Below are 26,816 nucleotides of genomic sequence, written 5' to 3'. Positions count from 1 at the left end.
TAAGTCTTTACAAAAAATATGAACAAAATAACTCCAAACGCTAATAAATGTCCAAGTTCGAACCCAATCGAATTAATCGTCTGGACTGTGGAATCTAGTTGGGGGACCAACTTTTTTCGATTTCTCTTTCATTGTATTGTCATGTTTGATCCAATTGATTGATTCGGTAAATCAAAAACTGGTCAATATTTTGTTACGTATATCAAATATTATACCTAATATATTCTAAGGAACAGCATACTAAAAATACGTCTTAACAAAATTTTAAAAAATGAAGGTATACAAAACAGATACAAAATCTGTTGTCAAATTTGTTTATTGAAAGTGGAGTTTTTTTGAAGACAAATTTATAATTATATTTTTAAATCTTAAATAAAATGTAATATTTTTAAACAGGTCCTTTTGATATACGGGCAAGAGCGTGAGCCAAAGTCGTAGATTTTATTTATTTTTATCTTACCTTAGGAAGCTACTATAAACGGTCCGATTTGTCGAATTGGACATTTTTGACATTTTATCGACGACGTTTCAAGATCCTTTGAATCAAATGCATGTTCACGTAAGTTCGAACGTACGTACGTCCAAAAAGCTTTTTTCGTTCAAAAAATGCTGCTAAAATTGGTAAAAATTGGTTTTTGACTAAAAATCTCCTTAGCAGAAATACATTTTGAAATCAAACTATTTCATCACTTGCAAAGTTTTGTAATTTTTATTAAATATTTTACAAGAATTTTCAAATTATTTATTTCACAATAAATGTTGTTATAAATATTTTGTTAAAGTTTTTAACAAGAAAAATCGACAGAAGGGAAGGGACGTTATCAGTGTGGGTCGCATCCCCGCCTCTTTAAAAATCTTGTATTCGTTTTCAAGTGACCGGACGACTACTTGGGCAAAATACTTCTGCTATTTAGTAACAAACTATACAATACAAATAATAAATAATTTGTTAAAGAATTCAGAACCTATTCTTTATATACCTGAGAGATTTATCTATTCTAAACTGAAATAAACCTTTTTTGGAAACATAGCAAAACATAAATATCTTTTCTATTGTTTTTTCTTGCAAAATAAGCCCAGTTAGTCCATTTTCACTAACAAAACTAAATAATATCAACAGTAATAGATTTGTTCTTTCCGTAATGGAGAACACACATGATTCCAAATGCAGAACTACTCAACAAACACAGCCATCAAGACACAAATGCAATATCAATCGTGCCAAAATTTGAGAACGAAATCACATAAGATCCATTCGAGGCTCGTATAAATGTCAAAAACCTATCCATAGTGAGATTCTACTCTAACTTTTATCGTTGTTATTCTCACTATGGATATTGTTTTTGTTATTCGTGTAAAATTCTACTTTACTATAGATAGATTTCCCAACAAAACACGGGTAAGAATTGTAATTTTTCATTTAGACTACAAAAAATCAGAATGTCAACAAATTGTGACCCAAACAATAACGAATTTTACTGAACTTTTTAATATTATTTTGTAATTCTAATATTTCTGTAAAAAAACCAATTCAAATGCCAATCATTTTAAATAACACGATTTTTTTAACAAAGTGTAAAAGTAAATTTAATACGTATTTTTAAATTTTTAACAATTTCCCAAAAACATCATGTTTTTGTTATTGGTTATGAAGATATCATCAAAAAAACATAAACTGGTGATGTGAATAACCCCAATGACGGTCACATTGTTATTTAGCCAGCAGTAACCTTGTCCAAAAGAAACAAAAAATAATAACACCACCTATAAGACAGTAAGACTCATCCACAAAAATAAACTCTCATGATAAATTAATTAACTTAAAAACAACTTTCAGAGAGGTAGTTAAAAGACTTTTTTCTGATTTTTTAACAACTCCAAATTATAATGGTTGCCCTTTTTAGAGTTTTTTTTTTTCAAATCAAAAGTAATCAAAAGTCACATTTTAAGAGTTAAATTTTTTATTTTTTAATAAATAAAAAATATTATTACCCAAAAGTTTCACTCATTTAAATTTTAAATTTATTATGTCTTCTGATATTCACATACCTTATCTACCTTTAAAGAGTGGCGACTTCATGCGAGACAGAATGTCTCACATATTTATGTGTAAGTATGTTTCGTTAGGTCAGACAACATTACAACAACATTCAAACTTCAAATTGAACCCATAAATTTAAAATATGTACAATAAACGCAATTACATATTATTTCACAACCAACAAGTTCAGGGTTATAATAAACATAAGCCTGAGTCTCACATCGCGTAAGGTTCTGGTTACAAAAAGTTGCATATTGAAATTATTATTTCTTAACACGCACACGCATTGGCTATGAATATTATTTCATTTGGCAACGTTAATAAAAGAAAACTATGAACGAAACTACGAAACTGAAATGCTAGACATATTATTAAACAACTCTCGGCCGAGTGTCGAAGTTTATTCGAGCTTTGGCAGCTGAGTTGAGTATGTAATTAAAATTTTTTCCATCGACATTGAAATCAAACTGCAATCTAAGCTTGTAATCTTCTATACATTTACATAAGTATATTACAAACATGCTCAATTTGATTAATTTATGAATGTAATGCAATTTGTGGAATTGAAAAATTATGAAAATTAAAAAAAATGGAATCACCCCTCCGTGACAATGTGTTTGAGACATTGCCGTGACCAGGATTCGAACCTGGGTTACCACGGCCACAACGTGGGGTCCTAACCACTAGACGATCACGGCTACCGGGATGACTTGAAAACACTTGTGTAAAAATCATTGTAGAAGATGATAACTAAAATGTTGAAATATTTGAACATGCGCTGCGCATTTTTTGAAGCCACTAATAGATTTTTGGTTTTTGCTTGAAGTGAAAGTTGGTCTCAATAAATTTTGATAGCCTAAAGCAAAATGTGTGGAAGTGAGTAATCATAAATCAAGTAAAACCCTACAAAAGCTAGACAACTCTACAAAAATACTCAATTGAAATGAATTAAGTGTTGAAGTACCTACCAAGCCACGTTTGGTTGATGAAAACATTAAAAATTAGTAAAGAACATTTTAGCATTATTGAATCTTTTTTGTAAAAAGAAGCTTTGTTTAGTAAATAACATCATTTGACTACCCACGTGTGTTAAGAGTTTACACATTTGTTGAAAAACTTGATGATTTAATGTACACGATTCTCAGTTTATTTAATTTTAAATGTTTGACTGTTAACAGTCGACTTGTTTTTTCCTGAACACCGTTTAATTTAATAAATACGATTTAAAATCATGAAAATGAATATAAAAATGAACTAGCATGGTGTTCAAATATGCTTTTCGCCCCCCATGTAATGGTTGGGCTCATCAGAAGATGACCATTACACCTTGTCTTGAAGCAAGGAAATAAAAATAGCTACAATTTATCTTTTCTGAAGACTTGTAGCAACCATATAATTCACACTAGCTCTATGTAGCTCATATTATAAAAAAAATATGCGTCAAGACAAGGTGTAATGGTCATCTTCTCATGAGCCCAACCATTACATCATGGTGAAACGCATATTTGAGCACCATGCTCGTTTATTTTTATATTAATTTATCATGATTTTAAATCATATTTATTAAATATGAAATAATGTTTGTTACGAATTTGCACTTTTTAAAACAATTCTTAAAATCTTGTTAGAAAATAAAAAAACAACAATTGATTAGCATAGTTGATTTTGTTTTTGAAAACACCAAAAAACTCTAATTTACATTTTTAGAGAATCATAATGAAAGAAAGCATTATTTCGAAAACTTCCAACAAATCAATGCTAAACTTTGGAGACATGTAAACTTTTAAAGTAAGTTTGAAGTTAATTTTCAAATGAATTTAATATTGAAAGCAATGTTTTAAATAACATTACGTAAGATTAAAACCAATATATTTCATTCTTCTAAAAGTATTTGACAATCAATTTTTAGCAATTTTAATAATTTTGTATGTGGGCTTTTATTGTTATTGCTAAAAGTGCACACTTTATTTTTCTTAAAATTAAACCAGAGTTCAAAATTTCATTCTTCGTATTATTAAGTTTTTCCGAATGTATTACTTTTGTTTATTACTAAAGTATCCAAAGTATCCAATACTAATTACAAAAAAGATGGGATAGGGTACGACCCACACTATTTCGTCTGCCGATTTGTCTTACTTAAAAAGTTTGTAGATATTCGTGTTTTGTTAAAAAAATTGTCAGTTGAATTATTCTAAAAAAATATTAAAAACTACCAACAATATGTTTCACATGATGAAAAAGTTTGATTTCAAAATTTATTTTTGCAAACGAATTTGTATGAAAAATTTACTGAATATCAAAAATAATATCTTCTAGGAGATAAAATTAGTTTCCAGCCAATATTTTTAATTTTTGAGTTAAAACTGAATTTTTTACCCCTTTATTGTAGGTTATTATTTTTTGTTAAAAACGTCTATTAGACGTCTATATTTTTATTAAAATTTAGTCGAATATCGAAAACAGTATTTCTTAGAAGATACAATTAGTTTTACATCATAAATTTTTGGGAAGATATTAGAGTCAATTTTTTCCAATTTTTGTTAAGGTTTATATTTTTAGTTAAGAAAATGCCAATTCGATTTTTTCCAAAACTTTACTGAATGTTGACAAAAATATTTTTTAAAAAACAAAATTAACTTGAAGCCAATATCCGAAATTTTTTTTTAGGTTTTTATTTTTTTATATATCTGTCAATTTTTTCTCAAAATTTAAACAGATGTCAAACACGTTTTTCTTCGCCGCAATACAATTGTTTTAAAAATAAAATCATGTTTTGGTCGAATACTATTTGAGGTGTCAATAATTTTTTTTTGGAACGGAAATTTTTGTAGGCTAATTTTCTATTCAAAATCTTAAAAATAAGACAAACAACAAATAAGATTGCTTACTTATTTCTTGTGAACAATATTTAACATAAAAGTAGATGTTAACAAAATATTACTCATACGCCACAGTATGCACACTGTTTTTCTTTAGAATAAAGGGATTAAAATTGTATAAAAAGAAAGTAAAGTTGCAATTTTTTTAAGTGATGTTGTTCTCAAATTGCAAGAAGAAGAATTAAGGCCTATAAAAAGTTAAAATTGACTTTTCAGATTCTAATAAGGAATTTTATATTTTTCTTCAGAATTGTTGACTTTAATTTTAATTTTAATTTTAACCTAATGCTTGTTGGTAACAAATTAGTAACTTCTGTTTTTGTTAAAAAGATTTGAAATCTTAACTAGAATGTTCAAATTTTGTATGAGACATACAAATTGGAAGCCAACATTTCGTTCTTCACATAATAATTAAATCGGAAAATGTTTTTTATGAGTTTCTTGTTGTTTTAGTTTTTCTGGTAAAAAGTTGTCAATTGAATTTTACTAAAAAATTACTAAATATAAGCAACAGTATTTTTCATTTAAATAAATAAACTTAATTTCAATATCTGCTTTTGTTCTCAATATTTTTAGCAGAAAACACAGTTTTATCAATTAAGCGGATTTTTTCTTTAAAGTTTGTGTTTTCTATACAAACTCAAGTTGATATCAAAATTTTGAAAAAGAACAAAAAATGTTATCTATTACCGAAATATTTGAATCTTAATACCAATTCTGTGCGGAATTGAAATGAAAAAGCGGAAAATTGAATTTTTGACTCAATATTAAAAACAAAACGATAAAACTAGTTTGAAGGCAATGTCTCAAAATGTTGCCAAGTTATTTGTGTCAAAAATCAAAATGTTACAACATGTAAAGACCGTCATAAAATTATGATGGTGTTAGTTATTTTTTGTTCGTAAATTCAAAGAGAGCAATTTTTAAAACTTCTTTTTACTGGTTCTTTGAAAAATTGAAATTAAGTAAGTAAGTAAGTAACAAATTCATTTATTTATATTCTTATGTATACAGTTTTATAATTTTATCAATTGATAAGCTATGGCTTAGCCTTCAGCCTGGTTAGCAAATTTGAAATTATGTATATTTATTATAAACTTAAAAAGTTCTAAAGCTTCAAAAAAAAAAAATATTTCACTAAGCATTTCATATATTCCAAATTAAAAATTTTAACATTATTAAAATTATTAATTCGGAAGTCCATAATAAGAGTTCAAAATCCTATAATTTTGTAATACAAATTAAATTTTTCCGAAATAGGTCATAAAAGACAACCTTTTCACTTATAAATATTATTCGCACAAAACATAATTTTATTTTTAAAACAATTGTTTGCAACGAAGAAAAACGTTTTTTACATCTTTTAGGTTTTAAACATTCTAAGATTTCAGATTCTTTTAACAAAAAAAAAAATATGTAACTAATTTGTGAATAACAAGCTTTGGGTTAAAATTCAAATTAAAGACAACAATTTTGAAGAAAAACATAAAAGTCTTTATTAGAATATGAAAAGTCAATTTTACAATTTTATAGGCCTAAATTTATACTTTTGCTATTTGAGAACAACTTCAGTGAAAAATATTGCAACCTTTACTTTCCTTTTATAAAATTATAATCCCTCGATTCTAAGTAAAAACAATTTGCATACTGTGGCGTATGAGTAATATTTGTTTAACATCTATTTTTTTGTTAATTGTTGCAGACCATATTTGTTTCTTTAGATACCAATGCAATATTTATACAGCAGTGCTTTAAACAATACAACTCACAAGAAATAAGTAAGCAATCTTATTTGTTGTTTATCTTACTTTTAAAATTTTTGAATTGCAAATTAGCTTAAAAAAATTTCAGTTCGTACATCAAAAGGCGAACATAAAAATTTTGTCATTGTCATTTGAATTTCATCATCATAATTTGGCTGAAAAACAATAAACCCCAATTTATGAAAATAACAGAAAAAAAAACAAAACAACTACATTAAGCAAACAAAATGCGACTGAACTGTTATTAGCAATTGGAAAGTCCGATGCAATAGACATGGAATAAGCTAGTTACTTACGACTTCCCAAACTTCTACTGCTTTGGGTGTAGAAGCTTTTATGATAACTTTTTTACGTGTGAAGTTGTGGTTTATTTATAATTGTTTTAACAAAAAAGTAATTATAAATTAAATGACCAAATGACCCCATGTGATTACTCCAATTGACCTTTTCAAATTACAACACCCCAATAGCCGTGATCGTCTAGTGGTTAGGACCCCACGTTGTGGCCGTGGTAACCCAGGTTCGAATCCTGGTCACGGCAATGTCTCAAACACATTGTCACGGAAGGGGCTTATATCTTTTTTATAAATTGTTCTTTTTGGGTAGCAACATTTAATACAATAGATACAATTTATAATAGTATTAAAACTACAGTTTCATCATTGATTTTCCATATGCAAAGAAGTTAGAAAACAAGATAGGTATAATTTATTTTTATATTTTATTGTTCAATGATTTTGTGATGCAACTTCTGTAGGTGTAGGCAACTAACCTAGCTGCCAAACCTATATCAACCGTAAGAAAGCAAAAAGCCTATAATTCAGTGTGGGGTATCTACGAGATGGGAAAATTTATTTAATTTTTTTTATTCATTGAAATTAAGATATTAGAAAAATAATAAAAACAAAACAACAATATTGCACCACACACGCAATCTGCCTTTTATTACAATTACATGCTAATTTTGTTATTATTGCGAGAGAAGTTTAATCATTTTCATGATACCCACCTTTTGCATCTAATTCTGAATCTGATATATAAATTTAATTATACCTACTCCCAGATCAAACTCTAACTGTAGAGGATGTGGCTACATGGTAGATGTTATAATGGGGTTCTATCATGTTGTTATAGAAGCTCACAGTTATAGCTACATGCTTAATTAAAAAGAAGATATTTATGAGCTAGGTATAGGCGTCTATATTTGTAATTATTTTGACACTTGTATCGAATAATTGCTTGGGATTGTTTTTTGAAATTATTGAAAAGAGAGTAAAAAGTTTATTTAACAATGTGTTTAGGAAGTAGTAATTTTGGTAATATTTAGATAGTCACTAGCGACTCCAAAATTTCAAACCTTTGCTAATCCCCTCTTAATTGATAAAAAAGCATCCGAATATATTTAAAGTTAAAATTCGTAAAAATAAACAAACTTAAACGGACCTATTGTATTATTAGTTGGAGTTTTCAACTGTCAATTGGACCATTTTATGCACTTAATTCTTCAAGTTCCCTTAGGCCTATACTTATTGGAGCAAAATTATCCATTATCCAGTTCCTCAGAGCGACTTAGCCAAGTCTTCCAATATTTCAAAATTGAAAAGAAAACTATTGTAGCTAACGAACTATAAATAACACAGAAGTAAAATTGGCAACATATTTTCTCGGGTATAGTGACAGATGCCGTATGGATTAATCAAGTTGCTTAAATTTAAACAAGCCGTTCCCTAATTTAAACTTCACCAAAATGTTAAGAGATAAAAAGATGTTAAAATTGTTTAAAACAAGCTTAATCGCCTTTTGAGCTTAGTAAATTTCTCAAAATGAATTTAATATTTTACAAAATCATTTAAAATTGTGCGAAATTGTTTTCATTGGTAAAACAACTCTACAATAAAAATATCCTTTAAGAGAGATTTAACAGAGGTTTTAGAGAAATTACTTCATAAAATCAGCTTTTTCACTTTCACGTTTGAACAGTTTTTCCTTTTTGTCAAATTCTCACCGTTTTAAGAATTTTTGAAAAAAGACTGTTTTGTCACAAGGTTGGAGTTAAAAAAGAATTTTTTAGCCCATTTACAGTTTTTTGAAGTACAATATTTTTAAATCAATAAAGTATCATAATAATTTTGTATTAAATCTACATAGGAAAATATGTTGCCTATTTGTTAAAGTCTTATACAATATTTGTTCTGGTTTGCAATGATAGTATGTTTAACCATGTATTGGTTTCTTTCGACAGACCATTCCTGTGTGCGAGTACTATTTTGTGTGGGATGGAAGGGACCTAGAGTTTTAAGCCGAATATGAACGGAAAATATGAGAAAGCACTTTTCATGACTAGAATTACACTTGGAGAATTTGTCGATTCCTCGCAAGAGGTAGTACCCATAATCATAATCATAATTTTCCTTATTTTTGTAGCACAGTGTAATTTTTGAATACAAAAACTTTCATTATAATGAACTTGCTTCTATCGAAAAGCGTTGAACTGTAATTAATTGTTAAAATAAATTTTAATAAAAACTGGATAAGTGAGTAACCCACTTTAATTTAAGCGAATTAAATTTCTTGAATGCATATAAAACTCATCTTATAAATAGTTTTTGCTTAACTGACTGCCCTAACTATTTACCATATCCTTAACGATTTAACTTTAAGAAAGTTTTTTAAAGCACACATTCAATATCTGCTGACATTTCCTTTTGTTTACGAATTTCTTGTGTTTTATGCTTTAAACATCAAACATAATAATCCTAATAAACTACAATTCAAGGACCCTAATTTTTGTAATCAATTTTCGTAAATTTGTCTAAATATATATAGAGATCAATTAATGTGTGCCCCTTAGTGGTTTTTTTATAACTGCCATATTCGCATATATGCCCATAAAAACGGTTTCGTGAAATAACATGCAGTAAGGTAAGGATAAATTTAAGGATATAGGCTATTTCACTTTCGTAAAGCGTAATAAAGCCAATTTCCAACAATATTGGTCACATTACACTTAAATAAAGTCGATATTTGGATTTATTCCAATCTTAACAGCATATGGTTTGTCATAAACCCCAAATCCTATATTGTGTCTAAGCATGGATTTTGCACACCACACCGTACAAATATTTTTGCCTTATTTTTAATTTCCCATAGGAAATTTTGTAATGGGTCCGATTTGTCAAATTGAAAATTTTTACATTTCTCGACGTTCAAGGTCCCTAGAGTATATATATTATAACGTGATATCAAAAAAGTATATTTTTTGAAAAAAAAAAATCCATTTAACGTTTTTTTTTTATAAATCAAAAAAACTGAAAAAAAATTTGTCACCTCCAAAATTTTACGTCTGAAATATGATTTCATCTACAAAACAATTTTGTGCAACGAAGAATAATGTTTTTGACATCTGATAAAATTTTGAGAAAAATCGAATTGACAGTTTTTATATACAAAATTAAAATCTAAAAAAAAACATTACAAAAAGTTGGTAAAAATTGAATATCGATTCAAATATCTTTTCAAAAACTTGAAATTTAGGCTTCAAATTTATTTTGCCTTATAAAAAATATTGTTTTCAACATTCTGAAAAATGTTGAGAAAAATCGAATAGACAGTTTTTTTTTTACAAAAAATTGAAAACCGAAAAAAAATAACAAAAGTTGGTAAAAAATGATTTTCGACTCAAATATCTTCTAACTAACTTTTACTTACAAAAAATATTGTTTTCAACATTAAGACAAATTGTGAGAAAATTCGAATTGACAGTTTTTTCATCAAAAAATAAAAACCTAAACAAAAATGTATAACAGTTGGGAAATATTGATTTTCGACTCCAATATCTTTTCAAAAATTGTAGATATTGGCTTTAAACTTCTTCTATCTTCCAAAAATATTGTTGTTAACTTCCAGTAAAATTTTAAAAAAAATCGAATTGTAAGTTTTTGTACAAAAAATTAAAAACCTACAAAAATTTAACAAAGTTGGTAAAAATTGACTTTCGACTCAAATATCTTTTCAAATTTTTTTTTATTTTATCCTATAAGAAATATTGTTTTCAACATTCGGTAAAATTTTGAAAAAAATCGAATGGATAGTTTTTTTACAAAAAATAAAACTCTAACAAAAAAAAACAATACTAAAACTTGCTAAAAATTTACTTTCGACTAAAAAAGCTTTTCAAAAATTAAAGATATTGGCTTCAAACTTATTTTATTTCACAGAAAATATTGTTTTCAATATTCAGTACTTTTTATGTAAAAATCCAACATTCCGTTTTTTCATAGAAAATAAAATCTACAAAAAATAGTACACAAATTTGGTAAAAATTGATACGAGTACATTTAGACAAACTTTTAAGCAAGACAAATCGACAGACGGGATGGGAAGTTATCAGTGTGGGTCGAATCCCAGCCTCTTTTTTAAAATAATTTGGCCTTATTCAACTTTTTCCAAGTGCAATATTGCAACTGCTTAAAATTGACATTATTTCACATTTGTAAAGTGCAACTTGCCCGATTATCAAAAGTTGGCATTTATTCACTTGACCGTATCTCTTTCTTTAACTTACGTAAACTTTTGTTTTGTTTGTGTACGCTATTTAACAATTTTTGTTTATTTTTTCAGAACAATAAATCATCACAAATAAATCAAACTATCATCAATTCAGACCTAAAAAATTTATTTCTTTTCTGTGAAAATATTTCAAGGCATTTAAAGACAAAAATACATAAACAAAAATGACAAAAATCAAACAATTAGCAAGACCAATTGCAAAAGAATTCCATCGTGATAGTTGTGGATTTAATCACACTCCAGCAGATGATTTCGTAAAGTCACAAGTAAGTATTTCAGAAACTTATAATTGTTTTAAAAACATTTAAGAAAAAAATTAATTTTATGAGATGTTATTTCCAAATTATATAAATTTGTATGATTAACTAAGTTAAAAATAATCCTTTTCTCTTATTATCCTTTTAGTGGCAAAGTCGATCGAAAAGCGTCATCTATCTTATATACCGTTGGATAATTGGATTATTCTTCGTGGGTGTAGTTATCGAATCGATATTATTCGGTGGTTCTGGATATCACTTTTTTATTTTCCTAACAAATTGGGGTATTTTAATGTGCATGTTTACCAATTTGTTAGGTGCAGTTTTAGTTAGTATTTATCATTTTCATCCTGAATACGAGGGTAAGATGAGAATACTAAACTATCCTCAATAAATTGATCATCTTTTTATATTCAATTCTCTATAGATCGATTATTAAATATGGAAACATTGACGTGTCCATTCAGAATATATTGGGGTATGCATATTACAACCTTAGTTGTATCTATTGCTATAACAATTGTTTATTGGACTCTTTTATATGGACGTGAGTATATTATTCAAAAATAATCCTAATTTTATTTTAAATTTATTTCCTTTTATTGATTGAATTTAGCTGAAGTACCATTAACTGCATCGAATATTCTTACACATGCATGTAATTCAGGATTTATGTTCTTGGATCTTTTAATTGTTGCCTATCCAATTCGATTGCTACACATTTTCCTGCCATTTACATTTGGATCGATTTTCGCTGTATTTTCTTATGTCTATTATGTTGCTGGAGGACTTGATCAGTAAGTATTTTCACAAAAAAAAAAGAAACATCCATTTTATTGAGATCTTGTTAACGATCTGCTTTTTCAAATTAAATTGCATATTTTTAGGTAACGATAACTTTTCCTACGCACAACAAAATAATATAATTTATTTTGGGCTTGAACCATTTGTTTATATTAATTTTTTGACATTACTGTAGTTCGTTTACTTTGTACTTAAACCAACAAAAAATTTAAATTTTCTGAAAATATTAGACTTATTGTCTACCTTGGATTTTAAACCTTATCGTCAAATGTTAGCCATTTTTAGCAATTTACTAAGCTTTAAACTTGTATTACCTAATTATAAACGATTTTACTATGTTTTAAAAATTTGCTTAAGTTAAAATCACGAAATTCATATGATATCTCTACAATTATTCTTGTAAGAGAAGTAGATGAGATGGTCCAGTCAACAGTTGGTGGAAATTCCAATTAAAAGGTCCGTTTAAGCGTATTTGATTTGTTTGTTTTCACAAACTGTCACTTTTTAGACATGTTTGAATGCTCGTTTTTAATAAAAGGCAATTAGTCAAAACGAGAAGAAAGGTTTAAAATTCTTCGAGCCCTTAAGTAAATAATTAAATATTTATCAAATTGCTTACTAGTTAATTGTTAAACCCTTAACAATAGATTGTTTAAAATTCTGCGCCATTAAATTTTGAAATGAGTTACAATTAACTGAAATTAAAATTTTTCGAATTTTACAAAAATAAAACAATACTTTTTAAACGATTAAATTTACTTAAATTCGAATCTTTTTAAAAAAATGTTTTAAATTTAAATATGCTGAAGACAACCAAAACCATTGTTTTTTATCCTTAGCTGTAAATTTTACGATTATAGTACAAAGTTCAAGTCTTCGTCTTTTATATACAGTTTAAATCGTTTCTGTAAACTCTCATTAGGTACGAGTCTTCTTTTAAATCTTTATAAGATATTGAGAAATCTTTTTCTTTAAATATGTGCTCAAAATTTAAAATACCCATTTTCGACATTATTTTTTATACTTTTGATATATATTTTTAATACCTGTTATTATAGTCTTCTTTAGAGGACAGATAACAAAAGCAAACATTTTTCTGTCAAACCCAATTTAGCTTAAATCGTTTAGAGTTTTTCAAAATGTATGTGAGACAGGTTAAATCGAACAACTTATGAAGTTTTCTTTTTAATATTATAAAATACTATACATATTTTAACTGAATTTTGAAGATAAAAATTATATATTTGGAAAATAATAGCAAATTTTATTTTTAAAAAAATATCACCTGAATTTAATAGCAGCAAAGATCCCCTCTTTGATTTTGAAAAACGAATGTCTGAAAAAAAAGAATAATTAAAAAAAAAAATCAATTGGATTGCTAGGAACAATATTTGTTTGTGTAACTCTTTTGGGGAACTACGTTTTATAACAAAAACAAGAACGAAATATTGAGATTTTTTTTCGACAAATCAAGTATCCTAGTGGTTTATTTCTGTACAAATTCTTACGCCAAGGGAACTCTGGGAGTGAATTAATACTCAACATTTTTTTTTTTTCAAATAATTGACGCGATTGCATCTTGACAGACTTTCGGAATTATTTTAAAAATTATTTAGAAATGCTCAAATTCAGTTAATATGTTCTTAGAAAAGGTTTGAAAAATATCTTTTAAAATATAGATATAAAAATGCAAAGTATTTGACTAGTTAAGGCTTAAGACACCAGTTTTTTAGAAAATTATGATTTTTCAAGATTTACTAAAGTTTTAAATAACATTAAATTTTCTATCATACAACATGAAATAATCAATTGCAATTACTTGTAATTGAAACCTTTATTTTTTCAATTGCTTAACGTTTAAACAAAAAACAAAATTTCAATTTCAATTACTTGCAATTAGTTTACGTAAATATAATTGAAAACAAAGGTAATGATCAAAAAAGAAGTGATGATTATTTTTTTAAGTAATTTTTATCGAAAAATATAGTAAAATATTACTTTCGTCAGTAATTATATTTTGTGTTACTTTGAATTAAAAAATCTAATTAAAGGAATCAGAAATATTTATTTCTGATTTAAAAATGCTTTCCCTCATAAACTTGAATATAAATCCATTGTAATTTTCAATTGCATGTTATTAGTATTTTTCAATTACAGTTGCATGTAATTGAAATGTATATTTCAAGCATTTTTTTTTAAACAATTTTTTTTTTAATTATAAAAGATTTGGCATTCCTTAAACTAAATTTGCTCTTATTCATTAATATTTACTCTAGTTTTGAAATACTGATTGACAAAAACAGCAGAAGTATCAAACCTGTTGTATTAAGTAAATCTTAAATGATGTAGAGGCTATTTAATATCTTATGGTCCAACATGTATAAAAAGTCAAAAGCTTTAAAAAACGAAAACTAAGACAAAAAATCATAAAAGGTGTTTTCTTTTCTTTGTGGTTTTTCTTAAAATACGAAAGTTGTACGTGCGCATGCAAAGATTTCGCCAAGCTGACTTTCTTTTAAAGGTTCTATAGTCTTTTTTATAAACGTAAATTATATAAAGACATATTTGCCTTTTCTCAAGAAGTATGTAAAATTAAAGAAATGTACATAAAGACGAGCTTTGTTTTATGGTTCTTGAATCCAAAGTCGAAAGAATTTTATCGTGTCAAGATTTAAAAAAAAAGTATATCTCAAAAACGAGATCTGATCGAAGCTTTTGGAATCTGAATTCGAAATCAGCATATCAAAATCTATTCGAAAAGCATGATGTTTTTTATTAGTTTATTTATGGTACAATATGTGAAACTTATTAATTTAAATTAAGGATATCCTGAAGAAAAAAAGAGATATTGAGAAGATTGAAACTGAATTCAAAAGAAAAAAACAAATTATTCCATAAACTATAACAAATTAAGTTGAAAAAGATTAATTTACTTGAAAGCATTGCTTCGATCTTGTGAATCTGCTATTGGAAAAAATTTCAATTATAAATTACTTGTAATTGAAATGAATGTCTGGTACTATAAATATTTTTCGTTTTATTTTTATCAAATTACTGTGTTTCTTCTTACGGCATTTAGCTTCCATTCATATTTTTTAAAAATTATGTATACCTTCAGTTGAAGAATTTAATTTAACTAAAAACTAATTTTTATTTTTTTTTACAGTCATGGCAACCCTTTCATTTATACAGTTCTGGATTGGCGAAACACTCAAGGTGCCCTCATAACCTGCATTGGTGTCCTCTTGTTAACTTGTTTCATATACATTGTTGTTTTTATGGTATATAAAGTGCGAGTTTTTATTTACCGTCGGATTTATTCGCCAGCGGTATTTAACCCAACAACAGATACAACAACAATTGATGGTAATTCCAAAACAATTGACACCAAAGGAATTCAACATTCACCATCGGGCATATCAATGGTTCTGGGCAATTATACTGGCTATGAAAATCAAGGATTTTCAACGATTAGTGAAAAAGTCGAAAAGCGACATTCTTTGGATGTTGTATAAAAATTCTAGAAAAACGAAAACAGTATTTTTTAAGTTTTTTTTTTTAAATTTTAAGTCGAATCTTATAATTTAGTATATAAATATGAAGAAAATAGATAGAATAACAAAATGAAGTCAAAATATTGTAAATATTAATTTTAATGAATTTTTTTTGTTGATACAAATTAATACATTTATACGAAATTCGTGTAGTTTAAGTATTTTCCTTAAGAACAATTCAAATTAATGGATTTATAGTTATATAGATAAAATATTATAATTGTGATTTTTATACAAGATTATTAAGTATAGAGCAAAGCTTCTTTTTGTTTTTGTTCTTTTTAAGGTCAGTGCATAGTTCAAAAATAAATGTATATTTTTTTTTTACTATAGAATAATGAATTAAAAAACTATGAATATGAAAAGCAAAATAGCTTGTGTTTTATTGTTTCTTCTTTTCTTTTTTTTAATTTGCAAAAACATATTGTATGTGGAAAAATTGTTTGTTTTTAGTCCACGTAATTCAGTTATAATGAAATGTATGGGGTTGATTGAGTCACTGCACATATTCATAATAACAAAAAAAAAAATCTTAAATATGCTGAATTAATAAAACAAAGAAATATTTGCAAGAAATTTTATGTCTGGCTACTAGGGACAGTCACACTTGAATATTCAATGAGCCTATACTAAGGCGGCATAAAAACATTAAAATTCATAAATTCAAATGTTTAAAAAGGTTGAAAAGGCTAAAAAATGTTCAAGTGTGCAAAAATTGGATTGTTCATGTGTACCTGTGCGACTGATAGTTTGAAATTGCTTAAAGACATTACTTTTAGAAAATCGAGCTATCATTATTTCTCATGTGTATAAAAAGTTCAAATTGAATTTAAAATTGATCAGACGCTACAAAATTTTAACATACTTTCTCAAATCCGTCTACAGAAATATGTACACGCAAAATCCATTGAGACATTTTTGTTTTTATGGGAAGTGTTTATAGTTTGCCAAATGAAATGTGATAAAAAACACACACAGCTGCCTCATTTTTAAAGATACATTTTATTTTTTAGTTGTCAATTATTTCACAAATTATTCCATTAAGAAAGAGTGGATGTTAAAGTGATATGAAAATCACATGAGGCCTTGAAAAATTAAGATATAATGGTATTTTCAAGATAAAATTCTTAAAGATATTTTCAGGTGAAAATAGAGATTATTCAATTTATAATTTTGTTTTATTTGCTTTTTTTTAAATTTAATGGGCAGCTACATATTTGTGGCCTTAAGTAAAACAACAAAAGTTGCTTGGTAAAGTAATTTCAGGAAAGCAATTTATGTTATGAGGTTATAATAAAAGTTCAAAGAAAGGAGCATATATATCTGCTTATGTGTGTATATGTGTGTTAGACTTATAGTATTGAATTATAATAATATGAATGCGCTTCAACTCGATACGCACAAATCTATTTGAAAATACTTTATACATTTTTCTAAACATTAAGAGGTTTTTGTACCATCTGTTGATGCTCCCTCAAGATGTCAAGAAAAAATTTCAATAAAACGATCCAAATAAGACTGCTAATGTTTTTTGTTATGCCACTTTTAAAGATTTTCATATGCAAAGCATATTTTTTTAGATATAGCGACAATTTCACAAGTGCTTATGAGCGTTTTAAGATGCTGAACAGTTTTTAGATTTTTATTGTTTTCAATGAAATTCAATTAATGATCTAAAATTTTAAGCAAAATGGGTAGATATATTTATTTGTAGAGTTAAAAAACTATGCGATTTGCTGAGAGACCAAGACTTAACCAGACATGCAAAAGATTATAAAATTGATCGATGCTTTTAGTTGTACTAAAAAAATATTAGTACGTACAAAACTAAAAAAATAAAAACGTATGTTTAATTTTTTTGTAAATTTTATGTTTTGTAGTTTATCTTTCTAGTTTATCTTTTGAGCTTTTCGAACTTTTAGCAATAATTAAACATTACGGAAATTAAACACTTTTGTATACGCAATTCCGTATGTTTGTTTGTCTGCTGTTCTTACCTCTGCAGCCATAGCCATTAGGTCGATTGAGTCCAAACTTTAGCTTATTCGCGTTAGGGCCAAACAAAAGAGTAGCCCCCATTCAAATTTGTTGGTAAAATCGAAAATTCGAATTTTCTCAAACGTGGACTGAAATATTATATTTTTATAAAATTGTATTCATATTTTTTCTTAACTTGGTTTCTTTCAATGCAATTTGTATCGCTTCAGAAGAGTATCCCATATAGGAACGTTATTGTTTTAAATTGTTTTCAGAACTAAACAAATTATTTTCTGAACAAGGTTTATCTTTTCTAATAGAAAATGCGTATACTCTTTCTGGCCTGTTTCTTTAACTTGTACTAATCATTTATTCTTTTAATTAGTCGAAGGCAAGTAAAAGAATAATGTTTTAAATCATATAAACAAAGGTAATAAGATATTACTTCTTGATAGACTAGACACTTTAAATTAGATTGTTGATTTAATTAATTGTATTCCTTAATCCGATGCGGTGGCGCTTAACGGCCCTCGTTGGTATTTACAAAAGTATAGTTGCCTATAAAATTACATAAAAATGTACCAAATTCATTAATTTCGAGAAAAGATAGGAATGTTATTAATGCTCTTTCGGACTCATGCATAGGATTTGATCTGGTGGGATGGGATGGGGTAACATTTCATGCATAAGATTTAAAATTTTACCTGAATAAAAAGTTTGTATTCAAAAATTTAGATGCAATTTTATAAATTAAAAACCGGTGATTTTTAAAATTTATTTTTTGAAAATCGTAAGAGCGGTTTTTTTATATTATTTTTTATATATACAATTTTTCAATTTTTGGTTGTAAATATACGCTTTACATTCAATATATTTTTAAAAATCCAAACAATAAAAAATTGCATTTTTGATAACCAAATATTTTTAAGGCAATATAAGAGCTTATTCGAAAAAAATTGTTGAAATCGGTTGACAAGTTGCTGAGAAAATGAAAAAACAAAATAATGGTTCTATGAGCGATACCTTTCTTGAGCAATACAAAAATTTGTTTTTCTTATTAACAGAAGCCAAGTTAAAAAAAAAATTTAGATGAAATTTAAAAAAAATGTTTCGTTTTTTTTTTGAGAGAATTTTAATTTTCGTTTTTTGACCAAAAAAATTGTATGGGGGCCACTGTTAGTTTTAATCTTAAAAAAAACTGAAAAAAAGCCTAACGCGAATGTGCTCAAAACCTTAACTCCCAAGTTTGAACTCAATCGACCCAATGGTTAGGCTGTAGGAGCGTGGACAGACAGAGAAAACAGACCGGACGGAATCACGGGACCCACTTTTTTCGACTTGTCTACCATCGTTATATCATTTTTGATTAAAATTTGCCATATAGTTCCTATATGTCGCAAGTAAAAATTTCTGTAGTTAGTTCACCAACTTTCAAATCTTAAAATTCTAAAAATACATTTGGACGAATCATTTGTTCAATTTTATAAATAAAAAGGTTTAGTTTATACATATTCTAACATTTTTGTACACATTTTTTTTCATATAATTTTTTAAAAACATTTAATCATTAGTGCATCTCAAGATCATTGTCCATCCTATTTAAAAAAAAAATATTCTTCCTATTATATTGAATGTTTGTTTTTAAATTTTGAAAAAAGTAAAATTTACTCAGCTCCCTGATTTTACTTACGAAAATTCAGTTCGTCCAGTAATCGTTTAAACATGTTTATAAACCTCTTGGAAAATGTACACAGTTTCCTTATTATACAAAATTAACAGTAGTGTTTAGGATACAAATCCGAAAACATTTAGAAAAAACTAGTAAAAGTTCAGATGAAAAAAGTTTCAAAAGCATTAAAACAATTTTTTAAAAAATTTATTTAGTTTTTTGAAAAACCTCAAACAAACAAAAATTTGAAAATATTGGCTCAAATTAGGTGGCACAACAGTCCACTGAAAGCTATTTTCTATAGTTACTTACAATTCTTAACGATTCCTGATGTTTGATGAGTAATGTTGTCAGGGATGGACAAAAAAGATAAAACAAGTAAATTAACTTAGTAAAACACCGGGAGCGGGTCGAAACTCCGTATTTTAAAATACTGCATGGTTAAAATTTTGTATCATTCATAATATATAATGTATCTCAAAATGTTGTGTTGTCAAAATACTGTCTCTGATAATACTGCATCTCAAAATTCTTCTTCGTAAAATGCTGTATGAGCAAAATATTATCTAAAAATACTGTATTTTTTCAAAATGCTGCTCTTAAGCTTCCGTTATAGAAAACAACAAAAGCAGAACTCGATTTCCGCATTTACATTATATCATTTATTGAAACTCCAAACAAGTAAAAAAAACAGAATACATTAATAAGTCATATCATAAATAAGTTAACAACAATAGGCAATAAATTAAAAGTAACAATATATGAATTGTTTATATTTACAAATGTATTTACAACAGTAACAAAAATTCAAAAACTTATGAATTATCATAAATGTTATTGTGTAAGGGAAGTATATTAGAACATTATGCCAATGGAAAAATATTATGAGGCATTCTTTATTATTTACAGTATTTTGCAATACAGAATTGTGGTATACAGAATTTTAAGATACAGAATTTTGAGCTACAGTATTTTGATCATACAGTATTTATATACAGTATTATGATCCATACAGGATTTCAAACCCAACCCTATAAGACCACTCCAAAAAATGTCTCAGAGATTGAATCTACATTCGAAACTCTTTATTATATTATATGGATTAATCATGTATTTGGTTTGAAGGAAAAAGTTAAAAGATTGGAGAAAAATATTACAAAACTTACAAAAACTCTATGTAAAAGAGATTTGAACTACTCTAGTAAGACATTTTAACATATTTTCAAATTTTGAATTGAAAGAATTGCTGTGCAATTATGGTACACTAGGGCTTATACGCATTCGAAACAAACTTAAGTAATGTAGATGGAGAATGGAGGAGAAGATATTATAACCACGAACCGTACGGGCTGTACACTGTACAGCGACACTGACCTAGTTAGCAGAATTAAAGTCTTAGATGGCTAGGTCATGTAGAGCGGATGGATATCAACGCTCCAGCCCGGAAGGTCTTTGAATCCAATCCCGAGGGACTGCGCAGTAGAGGAAGACCGCTACTCAGGTGGCGCACCCAGGTGGGAGAGGACTTTAACCAACTTGGCGTGCGAAACTGGAGACAGCTGGCTAGGGACCGAGCTGGCTGGGGACGCATGTTGGATGAGGCCATGTTTTGTTTAAATGTTCGTATTCACTTTGTAGTGTCTTAACGCTTTTTTTTAATAAATCTTTACGAACTGGTGTCTTTTCTTAATAAATGGAAAATATCTTCCATAGATCCTATTTATAAGAGTGCTCTTAAGCACTTAGTGAAAAACTATATACCAATATCAAAACTTTCAGTTATTCCTAAACTTTATGAGAAAATGGTCACCACCCAAAGACTTTATTTTGCTGCTAAGAATTACTTTTCTCAAAAATAACATGGTTTTGTAAACGATAGGTCAATGTGTACTTAATTAAGTCTATTTGCAAATTATTGTTATAGTCATGTTGAAAAGGGTACACAAGTTGATGCTGTGTATATTAATTTTTGTATAAAGCCTTTTACCGCGTCTTCTCCTGCAAAAGCTTATATGTTATTAATGCAGTTGGATATAAACAATTTTCTTAAATGGTACGACTTCAATCATTTTCAGCTGAATAACTCGAAGTGTAAAGTTTTTAGTGTATCTAAATCTTCATTCCTTATTGATTTTAAATATAAACTCAATGATGTTAGTCTTCTTAGGGTAATTGAAGTAAATGAACTTGGGGTGATTTTTGATTCAAATATTGACTTTGTATCTAAAGGTAATTCACTTCAAGGTTTCTTGAAGCAAAACTTAAAAGATTTTAAGGTTGCCTTTACTTTGAAAAGTTCTACCTGCTTAAGAATATTGTTGTATCGTATTGTTCCTTTTTATGAAAATAATATTTTGAGTATCGAAAGATTTCAGAAAAGATCTACTCTTTATGCACTTTGAAAACTTAACTGGGTTGGGTCTTTACCAGATTTAAAATCAAGGTGCGCTCTTATTGCCTTAAAAACATTTAAATTTCGGAGACAAGTCCAAAGAATTGTGTTCATTAAAGAGATATTATTGATAACAGAAGAAACTCTTTTGATTTGTTGATTTGCTTTCATTTGTTTAAAACAACATAAATTAATTATTTAATCCTCCTCTTCAAAAGAGTAATTATGGTCTTAACGAACCAATAACCCGATCTCTGTATCTATTTAATATGGTTTATAATGATAGTAACCTTTGTATGAATAGACATTTTTTTTAGAAAAAAATTCTTGAAATATGTAATTGATTAATTATTTAATTAAAATATAAACTTAAATTCCTTGTAAGTGTGTTAAATCTTAGTAGCTTTATTATTTTTAGTGATTTTATAATCAGCAGATCTTCGATCATTGAATGATAATAAATAAATAAATTGAAATGCAATTAATTGAAGTTTAAGTTGTTTTCGGTAAGGATTCTAAAAAGTCCGAAACGTAAGATCTTAAAGCCTACTACATATTGTTGAAATGCAATCCCATTGTAAGATTATGTGTTTAATTTTTATTTTGTTTTATTATCCAGATCTCGATAAATTTGAGTACTTTTAAATTTGCAAAGCAACAGCAACACATTGGCGTATGCTGTCATAAAATATAAAACTCTAGGTCAACTCGGGCAGTTTTTACAACTAGTATATGCGTTTTCCACTTTAAATTGTATTAATTTACTGTAAAGCAGCACCAACAATTAACGCTTAAGTTGTCTATAAAACAATTTTCACTTTTCCTATATTAAAGGAAATATACAAACTACAGTTTGTATTGAATTTCAATTGTCAGCTTAGAAAATCACTTAAGTTAAAGTTTAATTAAATAATATACCCTATTCACATAAAAGTATGTCAATCATGTAAACGATTTGGATTTTCCAATTGATACTTGCTTCCACATAAAACTTTTCACTTAAAACATCTGCTAGCTGATTGTGTCATATATTGAAAAAAAGAAAACCCATTATATCGATAAAAGACACGTGTCAAAGCTTCATACATATAAATATTTGTTTTAAAAGTTATATACCTAAGAAAACCTATTTACTTTAAATATATATAAAGTAAAAGTAGCACAATTATTTAGTGTTACGCGTAAATGCATTTTAATTTATATCTAATGAAAGCCTTGAAATCCTCATCTAGGTTAGGGTAAACCCTTATATTATGAGGACTAAAAAACTATCTCCACACAATTATTATCAAGCTAACTGCCTATATATATATACATACATATATATGTGACTATCTACTAGTAATTAACAACCCACGAAGTGACACGAGTTTGAGAAGTAAAATAATAAAAAAAAGATTCAACATTTGATTAAGGCCAAACCGCCCTCCAACTCCCATATCTCCCCTTCGTTTATATAAACACCATTTCCACTTTAGCAAAGCGTGTCTTTTGAATTTTTGAAATTTCAATTTAAAAAAAAAATACTAAAAACTGAAAACTTAAACGAACAACACACATGTTTATGTGTGTATTCTAAAATATTGATTGCTAATGGAAAAGACTGACAGCTACCAATATTAGTTGTTGCACCAGTTAAAAAACATATAAGTCAGCAGCTTTCTACTATATATTTTTTTAAATAATACATTTTCCTTTCAACAAAACCATGAAAGATAACCAAACAGTGGAAAAGACTGTATGGTAATTTTAGAGGTAATTGGAAAAGGTTTACAAATGACCTGGAAAGCTTAATTATAGTTTACAAATCTTTAAAAATATAAGATTTTGGATTTTTTTGTACAAAAGTATATGTTTTTGCTGTTATAATAGATGTACTTCTAGGAATGCTCATCACTCATCAGTTTTCAATTGAACCAAATTTCGGACTTACGAGTAGTTCTCAGTACAACGATTCTTTCTTTAGCCGCACTACACGAATGTGGTATGCTTTACCAGGCAAAATATTTCCCATTGATTGCAATGTGCAGACATGCAAAACCAATGTTCATCGGTATCTACTTTCTAATCCTCTCCTCCTTTCCTAATTACTCATACTGTGTCTAATGATTATAAGGGTATTCATAACCCCAAATTCTGGGACACCATTTAGAACGAATTTTTGTAAGTTTATTATAAGAGGATAAGAGGATTGTCAATATAATGCACTGCGCATACAGTTTTATTGATCTATAACTCATTATAGATTTTTTTCATTTTTAAACTCATCATTCCCACTGTATGACACATATTGAAAAACTTAACTATACAGACAACACGAAAGCAGACATTAAAATGACATTTATTTGTGAACAGGTGTAATTACAGTCACAATTCATAAAAAAAATACATGCCATATAGATAGACAGGGATTGACTATCTCAGGTAAAAGTTCATAAATTTTCCAATCGAAATTGAATAGTTTAAACATTTTTAACTTAAGAAACTTCCATTTTATAGATAACTACCATTATATATTTTTGTGGGCAGACACAGCCCATCTGTTTCCCACATGAAAATAACTTATAAAACTTTAACACATCCACCAGCCCACCACCCCACCGCAGTAATGGTCAGGTCATCCCTTCGACTGTCCAGTCCATGAGACGTCGTCACTTATCAAGATAGTTGTATTTGAAGAAGAGTGTCTTCCACAATGGACTGAAGAGTAGATGTGTACTGTATATACAGCACATCCTTGAAAGTTAGTTTTGTTTAGTTTATTGATGTAACACGATGTGAAGGGCTATTATACAGAGGAGGGTCGGGACAAGGGTTCTTGACTCCCCGCAACTAATAATTGCATATTTAATTTCATACTTCTAGGTATAGGACCATTTAGCAATTGTTGTTTGTTCTTTTTATTTTTTAATTCGACAGAATTAAGGAATATGATGGTTTTTCAAAAAAGCTTACAGAACATATTAAAATATGTCAAAGAGACGCTAGAGAGTTAGTTTTTTGAAATCAATTGCAGAACTTTGACACTGTTTTTGAACCAGGTATTTTAAATTCTCGAAACATTTTTAATTATGTTGATTTCAAGAAAGGAAATTTTAAGGAAATTATGTATTTGAAAAATTTAATAGTTGGAGTAAAAGCAATACAGACATTATTTGAAAAAAAATTCACCGCAAACCTTAGCTTTTTAATTGTGCTGTGTGAGTTAAAATAAGGACAAAAGTATTAGAAATTTTAATTGAGTTAGAAAAGGAGTATACAAAAGTGCATGCTTTAAGTTTAATATTGTAAGTGTAAAAAAAAAGATAATGGTTAAAACAAAAATAAGTACTTGTCTCGTGTTCGAAAAAGCAACACAAAGTTAAACGTGGGACAAAACCTAAATATTTAAAGTATTTCAAAGCTATAGGTGTACCTAAATACTATAATTGTTGTAGTTGGTGTTTTTGCAACCCGAAAATTCAAAAATAGAAAACTGCACTAACAATAAAAGACTATAAAAGCTTAGATTAACTTTAAACAAGCCGTTTAATTGTCAATATTAAAGAAGGGTGTTGTTCTTTATTTGTGAAAATATTGAAATATTAAAAAAGTGATACTCTGGTAAATGCTTAATTGTTTTCAACAGTTAATTATCATGTTTTTTCAAACTAGCAATTTTGTGCTACTTAATATGTTATTATACAAATGGGAGAACTAAAATTAAAATTGAGTTAATTATATGACACCCTAAACATTTATATTAACAGTTAAACTGAAAAATTGTCTCATCTTTAAATCCTCATCTTAATAGACCCTTATGCAGAATATATATTTATGGGGAATCGACTTGATTAATATTGAATCAAAAAACTCCTGAATTATAGATTTTTTTCCACAATCGTTTTTTTTAATGAATTTTTTGTACATGTGCAAAATTTTGCTTGTAAATATACGTTCTATATTTGAGTTTTGTTAACAAATGTTGAACCGTTTTTTAGATATCGAATTCTAAAAAAATTATTGAATATTTTTTTTAATCCACAAAATAAGCCAAGTTGACATACAAAATTAAAGGGCGAATTTAATAAAAACCTAAAGGACAATTTTTTAGAAAAATTGAATTTTGATTGTTGACCAAACAATTTGTATGAGGACTTCTGTTGTTTCTAGTCTTAAGCAAAAATTAAAAACTCCTGATGTGAATCTGCTTAAAATGTTATTTTCCATGTTTGAACTTAATCGACCCAACGGTTTACGCTATTGAGACAAGAACAAACAGACCCACAGACAGAATCGCGGGACACACTTTTTTCGACTTCTGTAAATTAATTTGATGTTCATTAAAGGCTTAGAATACTTAGAATATTGGTTCTTACAAGGTACAAGGGCTAGGCATATAAACTCGAGGCACTTATGTAGGGTTTATTGAAGTTATTTATGGTGTGCTAAAAATATATATAGCTGCAAAATATTTTGGTAATTGCAAATACTTTAGTTATGAGATCATTGATTTCACAATACCTACTTTTGTATGTGTGATTTTGTTTTGAGTAAAGTTAAATGTGTATTCAAAATTTCTTTCGTTAAAATGTCACTCAATAGATTTTTGAAATAGTTGTTGCAAATATCTATAAAGTTAAATTTGCGTTAAATTTATTTTTATTTATTTAAATGATAACTTGTATTATTATTTTAAAACTAAAGATAAATATATGTCACCTAGAATATATTGCGAAAAAAATGATATAACCTTAAAAAAACACCAGTTGGCAAAGTTTTACTCATGGCACTCAAATCTGTCTTCATTAAAAATATAAATTACACTCACGTTAAGTGTTTGAAATATAACTTTTTTAAATTTTAGAAAACATATATAATTTATTAATTTTATATATAATTCCTTTCTTCAATATTGAGTTAAAACATTTT

The 26,816-nt window shown here is 27.5% G+C and overlaps 1 protein-coding gene and 2 non-coding genes across 3 annotated transcripts in view; 2 read left to right on the top strand and 1 right to left on the bottom strand.

The window, feature by feature from the left end:
* Positions 1 to 15,831, top strand: part of LOC129939272 (protein rolling stone) — a 34,797-nt gene extending 18,966 nt beyond the window's left edge. Inside the window, exons 2-6 of the mRNA XM_056047238.1 lie at positions 11,304 to 11,518; positions 11,658 to 11,871; positions 11,937 to 12,056; positions 12,126 to 12,306; positions 15,480 to 15,831. Coding sequence (XP_055903213.1) covers positions 11,417 to 11,518; positions 11,658 to 11,871; positions 11,937 to 12,056; positions 12,126 to 12,306; positions 15,480 to 15,828 — 966 coding nt within the window. The 5' untranslated portion in view covers positions 11,304 to 11,416 and the 3' untranslated portion in view covers positions 15,829 to 15,831. The remainder of the gene's footprint in view (positions 1 to 11,303; positions 11,519 to 11,657; positions 11,872 to 11,936; positions 12,057 to 12,125; positions 12,307 to 15,479) is intronic.
* Trnah-gug (transfer RNA histidin (anticodon GUG)) lies at positions 2,668 to 2,739 on the bottom strand. The gene has a single exon. It is a non-coding gene; the product is annotated as a tRNA-His (tRNA).
* On the top strand, positions 7,153 to 7,224 carry Trnah-gug (transfer RNA histidin (anticodon GUG)). Its single transcript has one exon. It is a non-coding gene; the product is annotated as a tRNA-His (tRNA).
* Positions 15,832 to 26,816: the final 10,985 nt, after the last annotated feature.

This window comes from Eupeodes corollae, chromosome 1 (assembly GCF_945859685.1).
Source record: "Eupeodes corollae chromosome 1, idEupCoro1.1, whole genome shotgun sequence".
Classification (NCBI taxonomy): Eukaryota; Metazoa; Arthropoda; class Insecta; order Diptera; family Syrphidae; genus Eupeodes; species Eupeodes corollae.
Note: the sequence above shows the minus strand (reverse complement) of the source record. Positions and strands in the feature narration are given on the sequence as shown.